The 25,685-nt window shown below is 45.6% G+C and overlaps 1 protein-coding gene across 1 annotated transcript; it reads left to right on the top strand.

Annotated features, from left to right (window-relative positions):
• Positions 1–1,577: 1,577 nt before the first annotated feature.
• MTURN (maturin, neural progenitor differentiation regulator homolog) lies at positions 1,578–25,476 on the top strand. Its single transcript, XM_007466097.1, has 3 exons — positions 1,578–1,739; positions 11,078–11,200; positions 25,366–25,476. The coding sequence occupies exons 1-3, from the start codon at positions 1,578–1,580 to the stop codon at positions 25,474–25,476; spliced, it is 396 nt and encodes a 131-aa protein (XP_007466159.1).
• Positions 25,477–25,685: the final 209 nt, after the last annotated feature.

Below are 25,685 nucleotides of genomic sequence, written 5' to 3' on the forward strand. Positions count from 1 at the left end.
GACAAGTCCCATCAGGAAAAAGATCAGATAGGATGCAGTGCCCAGGATGCCTTTCGGCTGATCACTATCGTGACCTCTTCCTCTACCAAAAGATTAACTGGATTTTCTACTTTCACTATGGGAATACAGCTTTGATTTTATTAAGGGAAGTCAAGAGAAAAAGAATTCCTATCCCAGAGATGTGCAAGAAAAACAACTTTCCAGAATCGCATCTATTCTATCGAGGAAGTGGTGTGTTCAATGGGTTTGTGGTCTCATGAGCTTCCCTTCCTTAGTCTGCCAGCTCTTTGAGGGTGGGACTACATATTATTCATATTTACATCCCTAAGGAAAGCACAGTGCCTGGTTCAGAAGACAAACTTTAAAGATAAAAGCTGATTAAATGTTTGTAGAATGAATGCTATTTAGCCTGTCTCTGCTAGTAGTCATTCACTTCCTGCCGGCCAGGGCTTTGTCCAACGCATTTTCTGCAAGCCAGCAATGCCTGTCTGGTCCCCGGCAGCCAGTGAGCATTCAACAGGTGCACTCTTTGGGCCTTGTACTCCTGTTTTAAAATGTATTTTCTTCTCTCCCAAATTAGCAGTTGATCATTTTAGGTTATACAATATGAATTGAAGGTGACTACTATTCAAGCTAGTCTTATAAGGCTTATTTCTAAGAAATATTCAGCTTTATGTTAACACACACACAAACCCCCCAAATCCCAAAACTTTCATCTTCCTTTCCAAATGGACATTCATTTCAGTGTCTAGTAAATGTATTTATGGGAAACATTTCTTTACGTTGATCAGAGAACAGAGCTGTGATTTCTGAAAAAGAAAAGCTGTTTCCCTTAGGTTTTCTCAGCTCCTCCATTGCTAGCCTCAGACAAGGTACACGTTATCTGCGATTCTGTGAGCTTTCCTGCATTTCAGTCGCATTGGAGAAAACGCTTTCCCGGCCTTCCAACGGCAGAAAAACGGGATCCACATAACTCCACTTCACTGCAACCTGGGAGCCGCGGATTTCGGGCCCGCGCTGTGACGTCACCGGGCTCGCAGGCCGCGGCGCTGGCCTCAGGCTCGGCTGATTGGCTGGGGCCCATGACGTCACGGGCCGGGGCGGCCCTGGGTTCGGGAGGGCCCAGCTATGATCCGGGTTAGTTTTTGAAAAGGGCGGGGTGGGGGGCGGGCTGTGAAACAGAGGAGCTCGCGGAGCGCCTGGTCCCTCCCGCCGCGCCGGGTCCCGCCCGGTCGCGCCCACAGCCAACCTCGCCCCTCCGCCGCGCCAGCCTCGGTGGCGGCCTGAAAGGGGGCGGGCGGAGAGGCGGAGCGGGGAGGAGCCGGGCGCGGCGCCGCGCTGTCCCTGGTCGCCGCCCACCCCGTTACACACAGCATGTAAACAGTCCCCGCCGGGAGGAGCCCCGGGACTGGAGGGACCCGCGTCGCCCGGCCCCGCCGCCTGCCCGAGAGCCCACAGAGCCGCGCGCTGCCCGCCCGGGAGGAGGGCGCCCGAGGAGAGGAGGGCGGGGGGCGAAGGGAGCGGGAGGCGGGCGGCGCGTGAGGAGGCTGAGGGAGCAGCGGGCGCGGCGGGCCAGGATGGATTTCCAGCAGCTGGCTGACGTTGCGGAGAAATGGTGTTCCAACACGCCCTTCGAGCTCATCGCCACCGAGGAGACCGAGCGCAGGATGGATTTCTACGCCGACCCCGGCGTCTCCTTCTACGTGCTGTGTCCGGACAACGGCTGCGGGGACAATTTTGTGAGTGCCTGGGGGAGGGACCGCCGCAGCGCGCGGGAGTGTGGACTCGCAGCCGCTTCCCTGCGCCCGAGCTCCCTCGCCGCGAGGCGGTGGGGCGGGAGGTGGGGGGGCGTAACCGGCTGACCGCGGCGCACCCAGCTGCTCCGCGCTCCGCCGGGGGAGCGCTCGGGCCCGGCCCGTTGGGGTCAGCGCTCCGGGTGCGTCCGGTAGGCGGCAGGCAGGGGCGTCCTTAGGATCCGGGGAGCCGGGCTAGAGAGGGCTGGTTCCGGGACGCGACCCCACGGCTCGAGCGCTGTGCTCGGCTTGGTGCATCTCCGGGGGTGTCTCAGCCTCGCACCAGTGCGGGACAGGGCGCGCGGACCGGGGCGCACGGGCCCTCCCCTCCCACAGGATCCTGAGTCGGGAGCTTCCTACACCCAGGCGTCCCGCCCGGGTGAGGAACCCCGTTACCCTCTAAATGCGCAGACACAACTCCTCGAGTTGCCCCCGCCGGGGAGAACCCGCTCCCGTCCCCCTCCCCCATGTTATTCTCAGCGGTGTTTGGACACAAAGCCTCCGTCCACACAAGCGATGCCCCATCTCCTGCACCTTCTTTGCGGAATTACACCTCGGATCTTAAAAACGCACTCGCGCGTGCGCATACACACACAAACACACAGGCACGCCTATCCCCCTTTCCTCTCGTGCTTCCATTGCTTCTCTGTGAGCTTCCAACGAGGTGTGTGGAGCCCGAGAGGTTCTGTCCAGCTGAGGCGGCGGTCTCGGCCCTGCCAAAGCCCGTCGGTTTTTCCAGAAGAGGGGGAATTCCCCCTCCCCACCCCACTCCCCGCCCTGCCCCAGGCTCGGAGGTACCGGGACCTGGAACTGCGGTGTCCAAAACCTCGACTTTGCATCCTGCGCCCACCTGGGATCTTGGCGCTGGTAGTTTAGGAAGGGGATGTAGAGGGCCGGGAGTTGGGCTGGGAGGTGCAGAGACTGGGCGAGGATGGCGCTTCATGAAGTGTTTGGTAAGGACGAGGAAAAAATAATGGTCCCCAAATGTAAGATGGAGGCGGCTATGGGCTCAGGTTACCGGCCTGAGTCGCTGGCCTGAGCCTGGAGCTGGCGCTGCTGCCGCCCCTGCGGACGGAGGTGGGGCAGCGCCTCAGCGAGGCCTGGCGCTGGCTCCTCAGGTGGGGTGAGACAAAGCTGGGCCGAGGTCCAAGCTGTCGCGCGCCCCTACCACCCACGGGAAGTTCGAGGAGTTACAGAGACAGCAAGATTGTCTCTCTTGGCCCCAGAGAGATGAAAGCTTCTGTATGACTTGTCGATAAAGCATGCCCCTCCCACCACCTCCACCCAACCCCGCAAAGGTGAACGACCCACCTGGCCCCAGCCGTGCCACACTCTAGAAAAGGGATGGCATTGGGGGATAGCCAGATTTGAGTTCTGGCTGTGTGACTCCGGTCAAATGCATTTTAATGTTTTCAGATACTCAGTGTACACATCCAAAAAATGGGTATAATACCACCCCCCAGGTGATCAAATAGATAAAGCACCTAATAGTCTCCACTGCACAGCAAGGGCCCCACAAATTTGGGTCAGATATCTGGGGTTCCAGAGTTTAGAACTTGTCTCTTTTTAAAGAGCCTCAATTTCTCACCTGTAAAATGAGGTTAATCAGAATGCCTCCATCATAGGTACTTGTGAAGAGCAAGTAAACTATAAATGTATGTAAGAACACTATTAACTAGTTAAAATAAGTAAATTAGTGTTGTCAGTGGGAGGTCATTAAAAAGGGATTTACTCCTTTGTAAAAGTAAGCTCCAGGGATATAGTGGAAAGGGCATCAGGGTCCAAGTAACTGCAGTGTTAGGGTTTGATTAGGAGTCCCTTCTAGCCCTGGGCTTCCTTGGGTTTGATTAGGAGTCCCTTCTAGCCCTTGGGCTGCCAGTGACCTTTCCCCCTCTTTATTGCTCGAGGTGGGACAAGAATCACTCATGGTTCCGGATTTTATGGGGGAGAGTTCCACACAGCCTTCCTGCTGGCACTGCAGGAGACATAAGGCTGTTCTCTTGCCTTGAATATGTTTATCAAACCATCATTCAGAAACATTAAGTGTATCAGGCCTTTTTCAAGGCCACCCATATTATATTTTAAATGTTTTCCCACCTGTATGAGTAAAGTGCTTGAAAGTATTTCTTTTGAAAGTATTCATTCACTGACAATTAAATGAAATAGATAGGGAAGAAAGATAATGGTGGGCGTGGGGGGGGGAGTAATTCATTGGGTAGACTGGAACTTTTTCAGTTTCTAGAGGCCATAATGGACAAGATGCCAACCGCTGGAGTTTTCTTCGCCCAAAACATCTCCTCTAATCTGTCCCAGGCCAGATTTGTCAAGTGCTGTTTACCTCTAGCTAAGGGAACTCAGACATGAAGTAAATGTCCTACCTCTGTTCTTTTCCTTTCCCCAGGAAAATCTGCTAAACATTAGAAGAAATTTGAGATGAAGGGAATGTAATCTGAAGGATTTGTTAACAATAAGAATATTTACATAGCAATTCTCAATTTACAGAGTGTCTTTATATCATTCATTCATTCATTCAACAGACATTTATTGAGGGCTCACTCTGCACTTGGCCAGGGCTACCTAGAATGGGGCCATTCTATTCATCTAAGAAGCAGTGTTGTATAATGGTTAGGGGCACAGGCTCTGGGGTCAGGCTACTCGAGTTTGCACCCCAGCTCCCCACATCTAACTTTGAGCCTTGGGGGAAGTTACTTAACCCCTCTCTGACATGATTTCCACATCTGTAAAATAGGGATGATATTAATACCTCCCTAGCAGACTTGTTTGGGAAAAGTGCCTAAAGTGGGGGTGATGATATTAGTGGCTCTGGCAGGGTCTCTGCACAGCAGTCCCTCTGGATCTATTTAAAATATAATCCAAGTCATGTTCTCACCACTCCCTACCTCTCCTAAACTGACTTCCCATTATTGCAATAAAACCTAAGCTTTCTTGGCTTCAAGTCCCCACATGATTTGTCTCCTGCCACCTCTATGACCTCATCCTGGACCATTCTTCCCCCTTGCTTACTGTGTTCCTGCCACACTGGCCTTTCTGGCCTTCAGACAAGCCAAGCTCATTCCTGCCTCAGGGCCTTTACGTTTGCTGTTCCCTCTGCCTAAAATACTCTTCCCCCACATCTTTACATGGCCAGCTCCTTTTTGCCACTGTGGCCTGGGAGAAACCTTCCTGACCACATACTTCCTCCCTCACCCTTTTATTCTTATCATAGCACTCATCAGCACTTGATAGTCCACTGTTTATTTTCTGCCTACCCCACTAGTCTATAAGCTTCACGAGAGCTTGTCTTATCACTGTATTGCAGCGCTTGGAACAGTGTCAGTGTCAAACATGTGATAGGCGTTCAATCCATGTTTGTAAGAATGAATGACTAACAGTCTAGTGTAGAAGATAGATGCTAAATTTCAAGAGTGACAGCTTCAAAGACAACTACCACTTAAGTGCAATTTACTGTGTGTCAGACTTTGCATATATGAACTCATTTAATCTTAGTAATCTCACAAACTACTCTGTAATTATCTCCACTTTACAGATGAGAAAAGTGAAGCCCAGCAAGGTTTACTAACTTTCCCACAGCTAATAGGTGGTAGAGCAACTTGAACGGTAGCCTTGTAGTGATTATATAGCAGCACCGGAGTGACAACAGGGGACCCAGTTCAGACTGTGGGTTCAAGGGCTACTTCTTATAGAGCCTCACAAATATTCTCTAAGGTGGGTATTATTATATCCCCACTTTATGGGTGAGGAAACCGAGGCTAATGGGTTTAAGGGACTCATCCAGGACTATGCCGCTAAGAAGTAAGAGAGCCAGGACTTGAGCCAAAGCCCAGAGGGCTGTGCCTTCTGCCATGCAGACTGTACCCCAGGCAGCATCAGGCTGGGGGCTCCAGAGGCCTAGGAACAAGGACTTCTTTTTGTCTGCCCTCTCTTTGGCAGCTCCTGGGTCCCGTGTGCACTCCTTCCCCTTCTCGCTTCACAGGCCATCCTGTCCCTGCAGTCCGTTTCCAAACTGCTGCCCTGATTCAGGTCTCTCTCCATGTATGGCCAAGGAGTTCAGGTCCTGGGGTAAAATGCTGCCAGTGCCTTGTGTGTGCTGGAAGTTCAGGGATGCAGCTACTCTGCCTGGCTCTTCAGGTGTCATGGGGAAGTGGCCGACAGCTCACACAGGCAGTGTGCTCCCCTCTTCTGCCAGCTCAAAAGGTCCTGAGAGCTCAGTCAGGCTTGAGGAATGGGGTGTTGGCAGCCACTAACATGCCAGCCAGACAGAGGGGGCACGTGCTCCTGGCATGGCAGCACCAGCTGTTTCCCTTTTCGCCTAGGCCAGGAGAAAGGAGGTCTCAAAGTGCACTGCCCGGCACCTCCCTGGTGCCTGGGCGCTGCCAGCAAGGAGGGGGGTGCTCCCTTACTGTCCACGACATGTTTGGGTCCACAGTTTTGTAGAGTTTAATCCCTCCTCAATGCAAAAACAAAGGTAGCAGTTGTCATAGTATTGAAGAAAAATGTTTTATTTATAGAGGGACTATGTGATTTAATTTTATATGTGTGCCTATGCCTATGTCTTTCTCCATTTTCGTCCTAGGCATGTCTCTATTCTTAACTATGTGACTAAATAACAACCTTTTCGTTTTGGAGAAAGAAAATACAACTTGTTTGAATGAGATTGCATCATGTTTACATGGTGGTATAGTGGAAAGAAGGCACTTTCTTGTTAAATTTAAACTCTATTCTCAGTTTCCTCTTCTGTCAAATGGGGATAATCATACCTATATCACATTATTATTTGCAGATTAAATGAGCAATAGTGGTAGACTGTAATGCCTTCCACAGTGGCCATGCATTATTCATACAGAGAGATTATTTCAGGGAAAAAGATATGCCCTTCATCATTCATGGGTGATAATCCTGAGGAGAGTAAAATTCTGCTAATATAAGTTCAAATAGGGGGGAATAAGCACTCATTGGGCCCCTGCCAAATGAGAGGTAGGGTTATCTACAGATTATCTCATGGAATGTTTATATCCACCCTGTGGGTACTCTTATTTTCTGCGATTTACAAAGGAAGGAGCTGAGGCTCAGGTTGAAGGCATGACACCTCTCTTGACATCCTGGCTTTGTCTGTGTGACCACAGACAAGTTGCTTAACCTTTCTGAGCCCCAGTTTCCTCCTTGGTAAAACAGATCACTGTTTGACACCAAGAGCAGGTGGTAGGTGTGGCCAGCCATGCTCTTCCCTGGGCAGAAATACGTTGGCTGGCATGAGACGGCTTGTAGCTCTTACCCTCTTATACCATCTCTTCTGTGGAGAGCAGTCAGTTTTGTGTTAAGCTGCACCAACTTAAAATGCGCTCCCCAGTACTGCTGACAGCAGAAAACCCATGCAGCGAGAGTGAGGCCCTTGGCAATGGCCGTTTGACACAGATAACTGAGTCCTGGGAGGACAATGGGCGTGTTCTTAGCTCCCCTGCCACCCCCAACTCTGCCTAAGCACCAGGAAGTCAAGCGCCATCCCCACAAGTGGTAGAACAGTAGGAGCACACAGACTGTGATCAATAAGATGTTTGTGGGATTGAATTACCTTGATCTAATTCCATTTTTGGGTAAGCTGGATGTTCTCATCTGTACTACAGAAAACAGAAAGGCGCTTATTTCCCTGTTTGCAGATGACATTGTTATAATGTCTTAAGCTAGGAGAGCTTTGATAATAAACTGACCCAACTTAATAACAGAAAGAACGGCCGCAGATGGTGTGTGCTGAAATCAGAGTTCTCACTGGGGATTTTCAACTCTAAATGAGCAGGAATCTATAGGCTGCTCAAGGTAGGTACAAGGGGGCCACTTCACTGCAACCCATGCCATCCTGAAAATTGGAGGTGGTTTTAGTCAGTAATGACATTTAGATTTTTTTTAATGTAACGCCCAGCCTCAAATATGTAGTTAGTCAAAGTTCCATTCTGGTTCTTGTTCTCAGATTGCGGTCCCAGAACCAGCAGCAGAAGCATTACCTGGGAACTTGTTGGAAATGCAAATTCTCAGCCCCATCCCTCATCAGAAACTCTGGGGTGAGACCCAACCATTGTGTTTTAATAAGCCTCCAGGTGATTGTGATGCAAGCTAAAGCTTAAGAACCACCGCTTTCCCCTCCTTTGCGGAGCCTTTTCTTGGCATTTCCCCTATGATAATAGTCCAGGTCTGCGATCTGCCTGGGCTCTAACTGCCCTATTGGAAATTCTGTACATTCTGTCCTCAGATTTATATTTGCCAGGGAATTACATTGTTCAAAGCCATAGGTTCTCTGACCCCCTGCTATAGTTTTTTCGTGGCCAAAGTGGGTGTTTGGTTACATATGCTTGATATTTTCCAAGTTGAAGGCCTTGTAGCCACGCCCTGTGGTGCAGGACTCTGGGTCTTCAAGTGCCCATTTGTCTTTGTACAAGACTAGACCCCAGGTCCTGCTTTCAGTAGTTTCAGGCCAGCCACCGCATGCTCTCTCTGCCTTCCCTTGGGTTTGGAATGGGCCTCTCTATTTTCCTAAGAGGTAACCCTCCTGCCCCTAGTCCCTTTCCTGTTAGTTCTGAAGAGCTGGTCTGTTTTATATGTGGGCACTGCCTCGGGGCACTGATGGCATGTCTTTCTTTGCATAGCATAGGCCTCTGGAAAGCAGTGGAGGCAAATCTGTGTCCCATCCATGGCAAGTGCCAGGCTTGTCTACCCGGCACTGTTCGTCCTAATCTCACTTGGTTTTACATTCTCCTTCTTCTGTTGTTTCCCCTTTGTGTTTATGTTCTCAACTGCAGACTTAATTTTTAGTTCATCTTATCTTGTTTGCTGACTGTCTTGATTAATTTTAGAAGGGGACAGTTTCAATGAATAAAACTGAATACCTTTTATTATGAGATACAATGGACATGAAACAATTAACGTTTAGCAAGTGATGTCTTTTAAGCGGCCGTGGACACCTGGGCCTGTCTTATTCCAAATCCCCTGCTCCCTCATGTTATCATTTGGGCAGGGCTTCAGTTAAAACTCTTTTTTAAACCGCAAAACCAACACTACTGGGAATTCAGGATGAGTTAGACAGCCACGGGAAGGAGATTTAGGCACACTGGACATAAGGCAGGTGTGAAGTCTTTCTCCTCCAATATATTCATAAATCAACAACTCCAAAAGTGGAGTAATGAAAACTGCGGCATGAATAATCTCCTCATGAGGCTATAGATGCCCTAGAAACACTCAAACTGAATAAACTGATTACCAAGCAGTGGTGGATACTCTGTGATTCTGTTATTGTTTGAGTGATATACTTTCCTTAGTTTATTTTGTAATTTGAAGTACTTTTTAAAAAAATGTAGTTAAAAAATAGCCATGCAAGGTTTTCATAGATACACCTGCTTCTGAATGAACTATATCCCAAGTTGCCTTGGATAGCGTTCTCAGTGAAGTCTGATTTAGCCTTGTGGCAGGTGGAAACCCCTACCCCCAATCCTCCTGCAGATGCAAAAGGGGAAATAGGCGACTTATATCCACCATTTATTGAATATCTACTATTTGCCAGCCAGGCACTGTGCCAGGCACTAAATAAACATTTTACTTTTTCTCTAAGTCTAGGGAAGGCAGGCTTAAAATTTTCCATCGTGTGGTGCTAGGTGTTAACCCCATCTCTCACTTGGATAAGAATTTGAAATATGCTTGAACTTTTTAAAATTTGAGTTTGAAAATGGGTGCTGAGCTGAACTTATATAAAGTGGGACTTTATTATTGGTCTTGCAGAATCCCCACTAATTAAGAATCAAGTGCAGTAACGGATATAAAAGCACTTTGTACTATTACGTTTTTGTACAGTGCAAGAGACTATTATATAAATGGCATTTCAGAGGCTCAACAACTTTAAGGGCCTTTAATTAATAGGGAATCATGTTTGAGCTATTCTCTAAGGTTGGAGAATCCAGAAGTTATCTTTATTAGGTCAAGGCAATAGCTACTCTAGAAGTCTGCTGGAATTAGAGCAGCATGTGTCGGAAATGGACCTTCACATCTATGAAACACAGATAATTGGGTGGTAAAGATGGCGTATTAGCACCTTGTTATTCTCTCTTGGATCTGAGAAGTGTTTTCTTTCTAGTTCCTGGAGATCCTGCAGTGAGAAAGAAGGAAGTGAAATATGTTTATTGAGTGTTGGGCATATGACTTTCTGGATTGATGCTCTAATCATTTGTATTAATAGGAGGGGGCAAGTGCTTGACATGGACCATTTCTCCAAATTGATCTTGTCTCTTGCTGCCTAGTCCCTACTCCTTGCTCTCATCTGCCAAATATCTTCCTCTCCTCTACACTTTTTTCACCAACGTTGAGCTGTCATTGCTCAGGCCCCTCTAAACAGTGATTCTTGGTACCTGACTGATACCCCAATGTCATCCTGGTAGCTCAGTGCCCCCTCCATTGCTCAGATATTCAGGGGCCTTCTGCATCTCCATCTCTCAAGCCTTTTTCTTGGACTTATTCCAGATCCTTGAACATTTATGGGAGAAACTAGCCTAGTCTTAAAGATGTGCTAAAATGGATATCCTCATTTGGGGAAAAAATACCCCACTTGTCTAGCCCTAAGAAAAAATAAAACCTAAATCAGTCTCCTCTTGGCGCGTGTTAACATTGCAAAGTGCTGCTTGGGTACGATGATGCCCTCTTCAAGCATTTTAAGGGAAGGTGAGCTTTCAGAAAGCCTTTGTTTCCTGGTGACTTAGTGATGACTTTTCTGTGTGTTCTCCTGAATTCATTTCATCTTGAAGTAAATTTATCATCACAGGCTAATCTGGGTAAAGCATATCTCCAAGTAAGCAGTTACAGACTATGCCTAATTAATCCTTCAGCTATTGCTGAAGGCAAAGGTAAGGATGACACAGGCTCTTGGTTTCTCCTTCCTCCTGTTTTAAAACCACCCGTAGCTGGCACCAGAAGGGGGGCGGTGGAAATCATGGGTGGGGGAACATCGATCCCAATGCCGCGTTTACTACGTATGAGAAGATCTGATAGAAAATTGAGCAGGTGAGATTATGGACCAGAAGCATGGGGGTTTTCTGCAGGGTATGCATTTTCTGATCTCCTTCAATGCACACAAATCAGGAATGACTATATGGATTTTACTCTGGAATGGAGGCCTTCTTCAAATTCACGTAATTAAAGAAAAAAAAATCTTCTTGGCTTTGTTTATTTCAAACTGAGTATAATGACTGTGTGTCTTTGTTTTCTCCTTTCCCTTGCCGGCGGGCATGTAGCACGTGTGGAGTGAGAGCGAGGACTGCCTGCCTTTTTTGCAGCTAGCACAGGATTATATCTCCTCCTGCGGCAAGAAGACGCTCCATGAAGTCTTGGAAAAAGTCTTCAAGTCTTTCAGACCTGTAGGTGCCTGCTTGGCTTCTAAAGCCATCTTGTTGTCTCCAGTGATTGTGCTTTGAATGACATGGATTGTGGGGAAAGTGGGCAAAACCTGGGGTGACTAATTGTTTTTCTCTTGTCTGCCCTGTGGCTTAAAGATAGCAGCTAGTGGAGGGAGGCTGAGGGCGGAGAGGGAGGGGGAAACGGGATGCGACACAGCTGTTTGTTGCAGGGATGATGGTTATTTCTAGCATCACTTGAGTTAAGAATCTCTGATTGGGTGGGAAGCAAACAGAGCCTTTATGAGACAACTGAGTATTCTGGTTCTCATCCTGTAGACTTAAAACCAAAATGCTTGGAAGTGCTATGGAGGTTCTCTTATGATAGGAAATTGCCAGAAGGCTATACAAAGTATGTACCTCCATGTTGATGGATATGGAGAAGGAGGAAATTGGATAGTTGTTCTGTTCTTTTCTCTTTTTATGAAGTCTCTTATAGAGAGCTTGCTTTCCCCCAGCCCCCTTAGGATTTAGGAATCTGTATGTCTATGGTTAGCTGACAGTTTGTTTCATTATAGCTGAAAAACATGTAAAATGAATACTCACCCCTATTCTGAAGACTACTTCTCTCTTTATTTTAAAATTTTTTTGCGGTAAGCGGGCCTCTCACTGTTGTGGCCTCTCCCGTTGCGGAGCACAGGCTCCGGACACGCAGGCCCAGCAGCCATGGCTCACGGGCCCAGCCGCTCCGCGGTATGTGGTTTCCTCCCTGACCGGCGCACGAACCCGCGTCCCCTGCATCGGCAGGCGGACTCTCAACCACTGCGCCACCAGGGAAGCCCTCTCTCTTTATTTTTATTGGAAGAGAAAGTCAGATTACATGACCCTTGCCCCAAGTTCAGCTCCCTGCCCACCATAAATACACTACATGCTCAGTGTTATTTGCTCGAGGATTTTTCTTTTTTTTTTTTTCTTTTTTCAAATCTTTTAAAATAGTGTCTACTTCTTTCCTGGAATTTTCAAACTTGTCTTTTGTTTCTCTGCACATGGTAGGCTTCGCTGCATAAGAGACTGTCAGATATTCCAGTATTTCAAGGTTTGGGAGTCTGTTTTGTCAGCTTTTGTTACCACTGGTTCCCCGTCCTGGTATCCTGTTTCTTTGCATGTTGGATTATCTCTGCGTGCTTGAAAATTTGTATATTTGTATTTGAAAATTTATATATAGGGGTATATTGAGGCCTAAGATGATGGTACTTTCCTCCAGAGAGGATTTTTATTTGCTTCTGCCAGGGCTGGAGGGGCCCTGTCAGTCAGAGACCGCCCTCAATCAGTTTGAGACTTGTGGTTCTTAGAACTCTCCAGGTGATGGACAGTCAGGTTGCAGGCCTGGTTTATTCTGGTTCATCCTTGTTCTGAGAGCAGCCTCAGTCTGTTCAGGCTGATATTACAAAATACCATAGGCTAGGTGGCTTATAAACAAAAATTTATTTCTCATTGTTCTAGAGGCTCGAAGTCTGAGATTAGAGTGCCAGCCGATCTGGTGTCTAGTGAAGGCCAACTTCCTAGACAGATGGCCATCTTTTCACTTGAACTTCACATGGTGGAAGGAGACAGAGAGAGCCCCAGGGCCTCTTTTATAAGGGCACTAGGCCATTTATGAGGGCTCTACCTTCATGACCTAATCACCTCTCATAGGACCCACCTTCTAATACCATCACCTCGAAGGTCAGGATTTCAACATATGAATTTGGAGTGGGGGAGCACAAATACTCAGACCATAGCATAGGGGTCCTAGCCTAAAGTGACAATGGTTTATAACAGTTTGCTCCTTTGAAAGGCCCTGGGTTTGACTTTGGTCTCCCTAGCTCTTAGAGTAGGCCAAGAATGCAGTAGAAGTTTCTTCCAGGTCAGCAGATGTCCTTAGGACAAAAGCAGCTTTTTATGATAGGTTTACCTCTCTGGGTGCTAATTCTCAATATATTTAAGAAGGCATTTTTCATATTGAATCCAGATTTTTTAGTTCTCTTTGCAGGAGTTTGTCCTGATCACTATCACTTAATCCATCATTATAAAAAGTGGAATTTCAAGTGGCTTTTGTCACTTTATCTGATTTGTATCATTTGTCCAACCATTTCTTTTTGTTGTTGTTGTTTGTTAATTTTCTAAGCCTGTTTGGCTTATTCAAAATAGATTTTTGACTTAAAGATACTGGTCTATCCCACTTCCACTCATTCAGGATGTATTTACTGAGTACCCAGTAGGCACTTGGCACTCTTTACTGCCCTGTTCCTAGCAGTTGAACCAGACAGATGAAAATCTTAGACCTCACAGAGCTTGTATTCTAGTGGCAGAGAGATAAGATAAATAAGTACAATGTAAGATAAACGAGTACAACACATAATGTGTTAGTGACAAGTGCTGAGGAGAAAAAAACATGAGTCAGGGAAAGGGGGTGAGAAGTGTCAGAGGCACTGACAATTTTGATTAGGGTGGCAGGGAAGGCTTCACTGAGAAGGTCATGTGAGTAAAGCTTGAAGTGAGATGTGAGCCATGAGGAGAGCTACAGAAAGAGCTTTCCAAGTAGAGAGAACAGCAAATACGACCACAGAGCGAGAGAAAACTAGTGTTCAGAGAACGAGGAGGGACTGGTACGGCCTGAGTTGGGGGGGAGGGGAGGAACATCGAGAGGAACCTCAGGGGCTTGCAGGTCACAGAAGGACTTGGGCTTTTACTCCTGTGTGCTGGGGAGCCGCTGGAGGGGTTTAAGCTCAAGAGGGATCTGCTGAGTAGAGAACAGGCTGTGGGGGGGTGGGGGTGGGAGCAGGGAGTGCAGTGAGGAGGCTGTTGCTTTCATCCAGGCGAGGCCATCGGTCTTGGACCAGGATGGTCACAGTGAAGGTGGAAGAAAGGGGCTGGATTCTGAAGATGCCTTGAAAGTAGACCCAACCGGACTTGCTGATGGGTTGGAAGTGTGGTGTGGGAAAAAGAAGACATGGTTGACTCCAGAGGTCCTCATCTACTCAGTGAAGGGAATGGTGTTCCTTGACTGAGATGGATGAGGCTGCAGGAGGAAAGTTTAGGGGTGAGACTATCAAGAGCTCGGTTATAGACATGTCAATGTTTGAAATACCTGTTAGACATCCAACTAGAGATATCAAGGCAAGCAAATTTTTTTTTTTAAATTAGTTCCCTCAAATCTTAACCCCCCCAAAACTATCTAATTAGCAAATGATACTCACTGTGCAGCTGGTTTCCTCAGGGGGCTTCCACTCATTAGCCTGCCACCTGAGTCTCTGTGTGTGGCTGTCATCTGTGGTGGCAAGCAACAGACTACCTGCAGAATGGGCTTAACTGCAGAATGTGAGCTCCCACCAGGACTTCTTTTGCCATCTTGCTTTACCAAGTCTATGGCTGTATTTCAGCAACCAGGCCGCCATATGTAAATGGAAAAAACTGCAGTCCAAAAAATCCAGATGCATAGCTAAAAGCGATTGACTTGGTTGAATACTTTCTTTCAGATCAAGCTGCTTTGTGTCATGGAGACACACAGATTTCATTTAACGCTGTTGGGCTTCCAGAGTTCATTTCTAAAGCAGAACCTTCCGCCACAGTGGGCAGGGATGATGCTCCCAAGGTGGGGCCTTTACCTGGCACGGCGCCCCCTTTGGTGGGGAAGCTTTTGCGTGCTGGGCACTCTGGCTGGGTCTTTTTGCCTGCGGGAGAGGCTGGAGGCCTTCTCAGGACTAGTGAGGGTGAAATGCACACAGGCTTTGGGTTTCTCTCAGTCAGGATGTGCCCCAGATCGGATGAGAGGGAGTGTTACAGACCCAGGTGAAGGACTGCTGGAGATCGGTGGGGAAGCTTTTACCCTCTCCCTCTCCACTGAAGAGTGTATTTCTTCCCACTGGTATTTATCTGTTTTATATAAAGGAGCTTTGGATTTAGAAATAAGACCCAGGAAAGGGACTTACTGCTGTTGTAGCTGAAAGTATTTGTTGAAGTAACACATACCCAAATGCTACAAGGTTATCACGCAGGTAAGTTTGAGCACCTCATTCCCTGAAAATTTTTGATAATCTGATCAATCTGTGTAGCTCCTTTTTGTTTATAGTTGGGGAAACCACAGAAGGAATATTTTTACCTTCATCTTAGAACAGCCTCATTCATGGCTTTGAATTCTTGTTTTACCTTGGCCAGCCCATTGCCAGCCCCTACGCTGTGTAGTCTCTCCAGAAAGATAAGGACCTTTCTGTTGACAGCCTTCTGCTGCCTTTTGGGGCATCAGTCAAGCAGGGTCAGTTAACTTTGCTGAAGCCCACGCATGCCTGCCTGCATGGGCCAAAGAATGGAGTCATCTTCTGGCCATCCTCAGCGATCCTGCCTGTAAGGCTCAGCGTGCCACAGTAGCACTCTCTACCTTTGGACATTCCAGTTTTGTAGGCTGTGTGCTTTTCCTCCCCTTTCTGTTTGCCTTCCCCCCCACTGAAACAATCAATATCACAAAGTCCATGCCCTACCAAAGAAATCTGTTGTTCGATTTGACAAGAAAAAAATAATTATTCTTTTTCTTATTCACCATGTTACTCCTCCTCTTTTTTCTCTATCTCTTCATCACATGATCAACAAAATGTATGATCATCTGCTATTTGCCAAAGCACCGCTTTGGAGAGTAAGAGGCAGGGCAGTGTGCCTAGCCCTTGTGCTCAAGGAGCTGGCTTTCTGGTAGGAGACAGAGCCACAGAAACGTACAGAGAAACCCCAGGTTACAAAATTGAGCATTTATTTTGGTCTAGACACTCTGCTAGATACAGTGCAAAGGAGTTCCATTCCCTGCTCTGCTTACTCCGATCTGCTGGTTCTCTGGGGAAGTGTTTCCTGAGAGGATGTCAGTGAGTGTGCACTGACCGCAGGGTGTTGGTTGTGGTCCCTTTACCTAGTTATGCAGAATCGGGTTACTGCAGTGATGAGGAACCCAAGCTCTGGGGGCAGGCTGCCTGGATTCAAATCCCAGTTCTGTCATTTGCTGGCTGTGTGACCTCAGGCAAGTTACTTGACCTTGCTGTTTCTCAGTTTTTTCATTTGTAAAAGTAGGAAACAAATGATGATAGTTACCTTAGGATTGCTATGAAGATTAAATGACACGATTCTTGTTGGGGACTTAGTGCAGCGCACGGCACAGAGGATAAGCACTGAGTAAATGCCGGCATTGACACGGACGGGATGGGGACACTCTGCAAAATACTGTTGAGAAGTGAGCTCAGTAGTGAAAGCTTTCATAGGACCCTTAGGTTTTTGATGGAGGAAGAAAACAATTTGCTAAGTGATTTCAACACACGCTTAACAGAAGCATCTGGCTAAGATAAGAGATTTTAAGGGGGCAGTGTTGGGGTGTTATTGCCAAAAGTTTATCGACACTGATTCTGGCAAAATAATAATCATCCATTCAGTACCTGATCCGTACAACTCAGTGGGTTTGAGGCTAGTGCTACAAGGGGGACGAATGGATGCTCCTGTCCCCCAGAGGGACATATGACCAAAGAGCCTCTGGTGACAGGGTTATGGGTGATATTTATTTTCTCTTCTGGATTTTCTAAATTTTCCATGATGTCACAGAAAACATTTATAATCAGGAACTATGTTGTGTTTTTTTTTAAAAAAACTGCCTTATCTACTATGTGTCAGAAGGACTGGGAATATCAGATGTGAGTGGGCTCATCGAGGAACAAAGTGCCGAGAGTGGCTTCACCAGGAGGGGGGCTTGAAAGAACGAGATCTGGACAATGTTGGAGCAGGAGGAGGGCCGGCCAAGAAGAAAGACCAGGAGGGCCCATCTTGGCCCCATAGCCCAGAGAACCTTAGAGATGTCCCTGGGTGGGGCAAGGTGGATTAGCCCTGGCCTGGCCGGCTCCCAGCCCGTGTTGTTCAGCCTTAGTGCCCCCATCTTTAAAATGGGGGTCATACATGTTTCTCTGCCTTGTGGATGCATGGGGAGCTTCAGAATCAGAACACAGAGGGCTATCAAAGCCCAGCCACCCCACTGAGGTTTGTTTCAATTTCCAGCTCGTAACTGCTGTTAGGAAATGCTCACTGGGTGGATATGTGGCTCCATGGATGCAGTGGGGCAGCTTCCTTCCTGGACTGACCTATATTCTGCTCCACTCCAGGGGCCTCCTAGCTTCTACCTAGTTTTTTTTTTTCCTTCCTGCTGCAATGTCATATCCAAATGGTACATGTGTGCAAATGACAGTGCTGTCATTGCCATCTGTGAGCAGGAGGGTTTATCCATGTCCTGGCACCAGTAATGGCTTCGGAGACACCTGTCACTAGCCTTGATCAATGCGAATTGGAGAATCGTTGGAGTCCTACATTTTTTTTTGTTTAAGTGGCCCTGGATTGACAGTTGCCAGTCATCACATGATTGAGTTAGATAATGAAATAGTGGTTATGGGTCTAAATAATGCTGGCCATGCCAGTCATTTTTTCCCTCCATGTTTTTATACCTTTTATTTAGTGATGATTAACAGTCCTTCCTCCCCTCCACCTCCCCACTAGAAAACAGTTCACAAAAGAAGAGAGAACTTAACCATTTCCAAGTTAGCTGCAAAACCAAAACTAATCTTTGCCTTTCAGTTCTCTCAAAGCTTTACTCTATTCTCCTGGAGTATTACTCCTCCTCTTACTAGCACTGTGGACATTAGGGTCACGAGGCACCTGTTGCTGTGATGATTTTCTGTGCTGTTTTGGTTGATTTTTTTTTTTTTTAATTGGGGTACAGTTGTTTTACAATGTTGTGTTATTTTCCACTGTACAGCGAAGTGGAGTTCCCTGTGCTATACAGCAGGTTCTCATTGTTGCTTTGATGGCCCTACCTGGAGTGAGAGCCTGTGCTTCCCTAGGTTTTCTCACTCTGATTGACCCTGGTCCGCTGCCTGGGGTTGCTGTATGACTCCACGTTTTTTTCTCTTGAGAAACAGAGATCCTTCCACCAGAAAAATTCCCTTAATTCTGTCTTATTGGCATGAGCAAGATCGGTTGTTGTTGTTTTTTGCCACTAGTGGCTGGAGAGCCAGGGATTATACCCCATAGGAAAACCCTTTGTGACCCAGAAAAAGTTCAATTCTTGCTTCTACTCTTCTAGTCTGGTCAAGAGTCTGGAAGAAGAGAGAGAATCCACTTGTGGGAAGCTGCCCCAGTTGGTCAGAAAGTCTGGTAGGAAAGATTATGCACAAGTGTGGGTTTTAATAAAAACACATTGAATTAACACATTGTAAATAAACTATACTTCAGTAAAAAAATATTAATAAGAAGACAAAAAAAACAACCCACTACATCCAAAAAAAACCCAAAACAAAACCACACACACACACATTGAATGTTGACAATTTAAGTTTATCATGGCATTTGTTTTTTGCTCATATGGTGAACATTCAAACCCTTGTCTTTTGTAGAACGTGCGATAGCCCCTAAAATAAGAGGGTACCTATTACTCTTGCCCATTTGGGTCTTACATCAGTCTTGCCACCTACCCCCCCCCTTTTTTTTCTTTTATTATCGAAAAGACAGACTGACCAGGATCCCATCAGAGGTTTCTTGGTACCACCAGCATCATGGATCATTAAGATAAATTGTGACAAATTCCCCAAATGCTTTAGGGTCTCAATACTCAGAGTGTGGTTTCTGGAGCAGCCGTATCCCCGTCACCAGGGAGCTTGTTAGGAAAGCAGAATCTCAGATCCCATCTGAGACCCACTGACTCAGAATTTACATTTTAGGTAGATAGATCCTGGGTGAGTCATATACACAGCAAAGTGTGAGAAATGCTGCTTCAAAGAATCGTCTGGAAGGAGCTTACAGGACCCTCTAAAGCCACAGGGCACTTACTGGAAGCCCCGAAGGCCTAGCTGGTTGCCTGTGCTCTCTAGGGCCTAGATACTATCTCCCCTTCTTTTATAAAGACACTCTAGGGCTTCCCTGGTGGTGCAGTGGTTGAGAATCTGCCTGCCAATGCAGGGGACACGGGTTCGAGACCTGGTCTGGGAAGATCCCACATGCCGCGGAGCAACTAGGTCCGTGAGCCACAACTACTGAGCCTGCACGTCTGGAGCCTGTGCTCCGCAACAAGAGAGGCCGTGATAGTGAGAGGCCCGCGCACCGCGATGAAGAGTGGCCCCCGCTCGCCGCAACTAGAGAAAGCCCTCACACAGAAATGAAGACCCAACACAGCCATAAATTAATTAATTAATTAATTTTTTAAAGATTATTTAAAAAAAAAAAAGACACTCTAGCCCAAGTGTTTGAGTGAGAGACAGCAGATGCTAAGTGCCAACTGAATAGAGCCTCAGCTAGTTTATAACACTTTCAAAAAGACCTGGAGTTAGTCCTACAGAAAACTGATACTCTCTTGGGTCTGACGAGCTTTAATTCTCAAGGGTTGGCATCTCTACCCACCAGGTACAACCCTGTTAGGATGGGTGGGCTCCAGTAGTTCTTCTGTGATCAGAGACTGTTCTGAAGAAGCAAGACCCTGGGAATGCCAACACTGTTGTCCAGAGTGATCATAAAGATTTTTTCCCGTCAACTGAAAAAAAAATTTACTGAAGTAAGAATGAATGACTCTATCAGGAACAATTTAAATATACTTGACAGGGTTTCTTGGCCTGTCTCCTTTCCCTTATAAGAGTGTGTGGGTACAGTAAAAGCAAGGACTCAGGATTCTTCCCAGTCTGTTTATACTCCTGTTTCTGATATGAATTCTTGACTGTTAAAAATTTGGATCCAGAAATTAATTTTTTTTTCCAATCTGGCTATTCAATCTATTCTTTTTTTTTCCCCTCCACTTTTATTGCGATATAATTGATATAAAGCACTGTGTAAGTTTATGGCATACAGCATAATGATTTGACTACCATACAACATGAAATGATGATCACAGTAAGTTTAGTGAATATCCATGGTCTTATATAGATGAACAATTAAAGAAATAGGAAAAAAACACCTTTTTTTCCTTGTGATGAGAACTCTTGGGATTTACTCTCTTAACTTTTTTTTTTTTTTTTGGCTGCGTTGGGGCTTTTTTGCTACACGCAGGCTTTCTCTAGTTGCAGTGAGCAGGGGCTACTCTTCGTTGCAGTACGCGGGCTTCTTATTGTGATGGCTTCTCTTGTTGCAGAGCACGGGCTCTAGGCACCTGGGCTTCAGTAGTTGTGGCGCGTGGGCTCAGTATTTGTGGCTCACAGGCTCAGTAGTTGTGGCGCACAGGCTTAGTTGCTCCGTGGCATGTGGGATCTTCCTGGACCAGGGCTCGAACCTATGGCCCTTGTATTGGCAGGCAGATTCTTAAGCACTGCACCACCAGGGAAGCCCCTCTTAACAACTTTCTTATACAGCATACAGCAATGTTAATTATATTTATCATGATGTAAATTATATCCCTAGTACTTATTTAAGTTATAACTGGAAGTTAGTACTTTTTTGACTGCCTTCAGCCAATTTTCCCTCCCCTCACCTCTGCCTCTGGTAACCCAAAAGTTAGACTTACCTACCATAAATGAGAATGGAGACAGAGGTGGGAATGCTAGATTATTACATATCTGTATGATGTCCTTTGGAATCCCAGGCAAATTCTAGCTCTTGTGCTTTTTCTGTTTTCCTCCTCATGCTTCCAAATTGTACATACTCATAAATGTTGATATTAACATTGCATATTGAATTCTTTTAAGTGTATTACCGAGTAGAAAACATTGAAGCCTCCAGCTATAGGAGCAGCATGGACAGCTGGAAGGATATCTCCCAGGTAGCCTGGCGGTTAGGCATGTAATGTCTACAACCTGCTGGCCTGTGTTTGAATCCTGCTCTGATTCCTACTGGGCAACTCTGAGCAAATTTACTCAACATCTTCAGATCTTCTTTGTGAAAGGGAGATAATAATAGTAGACCTACCCCAGAGGGTTATTATGAGGAATTAATATACAGAAAAGCTGCTTATACAGTGCCTAGCAGATAGTAACTTTAACCAATATAAACTATTATCATTGAATCCGAAGTATGACAAAATTGGTTGGTTCAATGGAATGTAAGCCTGAGAATCTAATGCAGAGGCTGATAGAATTGAGTTTCTTAGTTCTCTTCCTACTTCCTACAGTACTAATTAACAGTGACGCAAGCCCAGCAGAAGAGAGAGGAAGAAGCAGGGTCTGGAGACAGTCTACTGATGCAGCAGTAACTCCCCTTGAATAATTGAACTGACTGTGCTTTAAAATGAGAAGCAAGATAATATAATGTAATTAGATAATTCACATAAGACTCTACAGTTTGCAGACCATGGCCACATTCACCTTCTCATTGAGTCTCCATAGTTTCTCTGGAGTAGAGCAGGTGTCATGGTTCCCACTTTACAGAGAAGGACACCGAGGCTCAGCAAAGGCAGTGGTCCCCAACTAGAGCCCTGGCTTCCAGACGCGAGGTCCAGTGCCTTTTCCACACAGCCTCTCAACAAATCTTCAGATTCTCCGCTAAGGTGCCTTAAACGTCCTGACAGCCATTGAGAGCTGCTTCTCTTCTCTCTCCCTCCTTTAAGGACAGGGGGAGAGCAGCTCTCAAATTAGCATCTGAAGATTTCCTGCCAAAGGGAAGGGCCTCCCATGTGGCTGATGCTACAGACCTAGAACTATGTGCCTTGGATTCACATCAGGGTAAGGTACAGAGCTAGGCAGAGGAGAGAGGGGAAGGGTTTCATGCTTGGCTTGCTGGAACCTCTTCTACCAAGCCACCCTAAGCTGAGGAGAGGGTGGGTGTTAAGTGGTACCTACAGTTTGAGTCCATGTGAATTATCTAAACATATTATGAAAAAGAATAATCAGTGGCATGTCACTTTAGGACAAGATGGCAAATATGTGGATGCATACCTCAACTGCGCCCCCTGTACCCATGACAGCCATTGCTAACTGACCAGGATCTTTCCCACTGAGCCTCAGAATCCTCCTGAACCCAAGGCTCCAGGCATCCAGTCAGATTTGTTAACTGAGAAGGAAGCCATCAACCATTCCTCTTTTAAAGAGCATCCCTTCAGTACAATGAGGAGTTATATTTATTATTGAATTAATGCATCTTCTTTTGGCATTTAGGTGATTCTGGAGTTCTTGGTAGTGGCAAAAATATTTATATTTTATCAACTGTTTAAATGTTACCACTCTTGATACTTTCACCTTGCTGTCATCTAGCAGCTCTTGAAATAAACTTGAACACCGTTAGTCATCTGTGTTCATTGTAACCAGCCATTTTTTTCCGTCTTTAGAGGCAAACTTTACCTTTTATTCCACCCAGTAAGATATGGAAGGGAGACAGTAGTAGGGGAAAGGGGCTTTTCCCTTCTCCCCAGCACACACGAGATTGGTGCAGACTATGTGATTGGTGCAGACTGTGCGAACAAGCTGAGATGCGCCCCTCCCACTCCTCCCCCCAGTCAGCAGTGTCTCTGAGACAGCTGTAACCCTGAGCTCTAAGGGGAAGGCATGTGCCTGCAGTTGGCCATTGTGCCTTGGCAGGCCACGTGCATCATATGACCCATAATGCCTGGCAGATGATTTTGTCCTGAGCGTGTTCAGAGGGCTCTCTGAGACCTGCAAGAGTTGTGGTCTGAGAACTTCAGAGTAAAGGTGTACTTTGATCAGGACTCTGCTTACCCTTTCCTCCTGTAAGCCTTTGGGAGGGAATGGAAAGCGGGGTGGGTGGCAGGGCCCTGGGAAGCAATGCAGAGTAAATGGAATGGTCCATCTCACTTTGTCCTAATGCAGTTAGTGTTTGGATCATAGGGTCATTCAGTGAAGTTGCCTGAAAATGGTCAACCAAGGGGCTACCACGTGAGAAAGGTTCATCAGAGAGCTGTGGGTCGGCATCCCCGTGATGCCAAGCAAGATGCCTGCCGCCATGGCTTCCTGCCAGCACCAGAGCATTCGTCCATATTGATCAGGCCCAGCAAAGGGCACTCACGGTTTCTAACCCAGGACCAGCCAGTGTTTTAAGCAAACGTTTACTGTGTATTTATTGTGAATTTCCCTGATGATTATTATAGAGCATTTGGAAAATACAAAAAGATAAAAAGGAAAAAATTTACCCATAATCACATTGCCTAAAAAAGTACTCTTAAAATTTGGATATATTTATTTCATTGAAGTCTTTTTTTCTATGCATTTGTGTATACTTTAAAAAAATTTTGTATCATAATGAAAATGCAATTTTCATCATGTTCTTTTTACACACACGAGCACATTTTTTATATCATTAAACTCAAAAATAGTATTTTAAGTGGATATATAAGATTCCATTTTATGGATGCACCATAATTTATTTAACCATTTTGTTGAACATTTCAGTAGTCTCTATATTTTTATATGTGTGTTATAAATAATAGCAGCATGCATTTTTAGAGAAGAAGACATAGAGGAGAATAAATTTTTAACATCTTGTTGGGATAGTCAGCACTGTTCATTGTACTGCTGCTGACAGCCCAGTGTGTGTGTGCATAGATATTGTATCTTTGTGTGTGCATGGATGATACTTAAAAGTAGAGAATCTCCAGGCTCTCCAGTAAAACCTAGTCCTTTGGGCACCAATCCATTGTACGATTGACACTTGCATCTAATAAGCTTATGAAAATAATTATAGAGGTAGCTGACTCCCATGAGAAATCCATAGCTACTGTGCTAATTCCTGTTAAGTGCTGTTGAAATTTCTTTATTGAAGTATAGTTGATTTACAATATTATATTAATTTCAAGTGTATAACATAGTGATTCAGTATTTTTATAGATTATACTCCATTTAAAGTTATTACAAAACAATGGCTATCTTACCCTGTGCTGTACAATATATTCTTGTTGCTTATTTATTTTACACATAGTAGTTTGTATCTTTGAGTCCCCTACCCCTATTTTGCCCCTCCCTCCTTCCCTCTCCCCACTGGTCACCACAAGTTTGTTCTATATATCTGTGAGTCTTTTTCTGTTTTGTTATATGCATTCATTTGTTTTATTTTTTAGATTCCACATATAAGTAATAACAGAGTATTTGTCTTTGTCTGACTTATTTCACTAAACATAATACTCTCTAGGTCCAGCCATGTTGCTGCAAATGGCAGAATTTCATTCTTTTTTATGGCTGAGTAATATTCCAGTGTGTGTGGGGGGGGGTGTGTAACTCACATCTTCTTTATCTAGTCATCTGTTGATGGAAACTTAGTTTACTTCCATATCTTGGCTATTGTAAATAATGCTGCTATGAACACTGGGGTTACATGTATCTTTTTGAATTAGTGTTCTTGTTGTCTTCAGATATATACCCAGGAGCAGAATTGCTGGGTCATATGGAAGTTCTGTTTTTAATTTTTTGAGGAACCTCCACACTGTTTTCCATAGTGGCTACACCAGTTTACATTCCCACCAACAGTGTAGGAGGGCTCCCTTTTCTCCACACCCTCTCCAACATTTACTATTTGTAGACTTTTTGGTAATAGCTATTCTGAAGTTTGAGGTGATATCTCATTGTGGTTTTGATTTGCATTTCTCTCATATTAGTGATGTTGAGCATCTTTTCGTGTGCCTGTTGGCCATCTGTATTTCTTCTTTGGAAAGATGTCTATTCAGGTCTTCTGCCTGCTTTTCGATTGGGTTGTTTTTTTGATATTGAGTTGTATGAGTTGTTTATATATTTTGGATATTAACTCCTTATCAGTCATATCATTTGAAAATATTTCTCCTGATCAATAGGTTGTCTTTTCATTTTGTCAGTGATTTCCTTTTCTGTGAAAAAGCTTTTCAGTTCCATTAGGTCCCATTTGTTTATTTTTGCCTTTCTTTCTTTTGCCTTAGGAGACATATCCAAAAATATATTGCTATGATTTATGTCAAAGAGTGTCCTGTCTGTGTTCTCTCCTAGGAGTTTTTTGGTTTCTGGTGTTAAATTTAGGTCTTTAATCTATTTTGAGTTTATTTTTGTATATGGTCTGAGGAAGTGTTCTAATCTCGTTCTTTTACATGGAGCTGTCTAGTTTTCCTAGCACCACTTATTGAAGATTGTTTTTTCTCCACAGTATATTCTTGCCCTCTTTGTTGAATTTGGATCAGATGCCTTTGGTTGCCTTCCTGCCTGTGGGCCATTTGGCACTCACAGCTGCTTCTCTTCTCTCCCCTGTAGTTACTGGGGCTTCCAGATGCAGATGACGACGCATTTGAAGAGTACAGTGCGGACGTGGAAGAGGAGGAGCCAGAGGCGGACCACCCCCAAATGGGGGTCAGTCAGCAGTAGACTTCCAAGGACTCCCACCTGAGAAGGAGAGTGGGCCCTGTGGTACCCGAGGTGGGGTCACAAGCTCCTGGGTTAGCATTTTGCAATAGCACTTCGAAACAGGACGTCTGACTCCCAGCACCCAAATTAAAATGAAATACCTTTTTAACGCCCACACGATATCTGGGATGAGCTTTGCTCAGAAGTGACCTGAATTTTACTCCCGTTTC

This window comes from Lipotes vexillifer, unplaced genomic scaffold (assembly GCF_000442215.2).
Source record: "Lipotes vexillifer unplaced genomic scaffold, Lipotes_vexillifer_v1.1 scaffold150, whole genome shotgun sequence".
NCBI classification, from domain to species: domain Eukaryota; kingdom Metazoa; phylum Chordata; class Mammalia; order Artiodactyla; family Lipotidae; genus Lipotes; species Lipotes vexillifer.

Coding starts and splice junctions, on each gene's coding strand:
- MTURN (XM_007466097.1), top strand. CDS start 1,578: ATGGATTTCCAGCAGCTGGCTGACGTTGCGGAGAAATGGTGTTCCAAC. Junction 1,740..11,077: donor ACGGCTGCGGGGACAATTTT/GTGAGTGCCTGG, acceptor GCGGGCATGTAG/CACGTGTGGAGTGAGAGCGA. Junction 11,201..25,365: donor TCTTCAAGTCTTTCAGACCT/GTAGGTGCCTGC, acceptor TCTCCCCTGTAG/TTACTGGGGCTTCCAGATGC.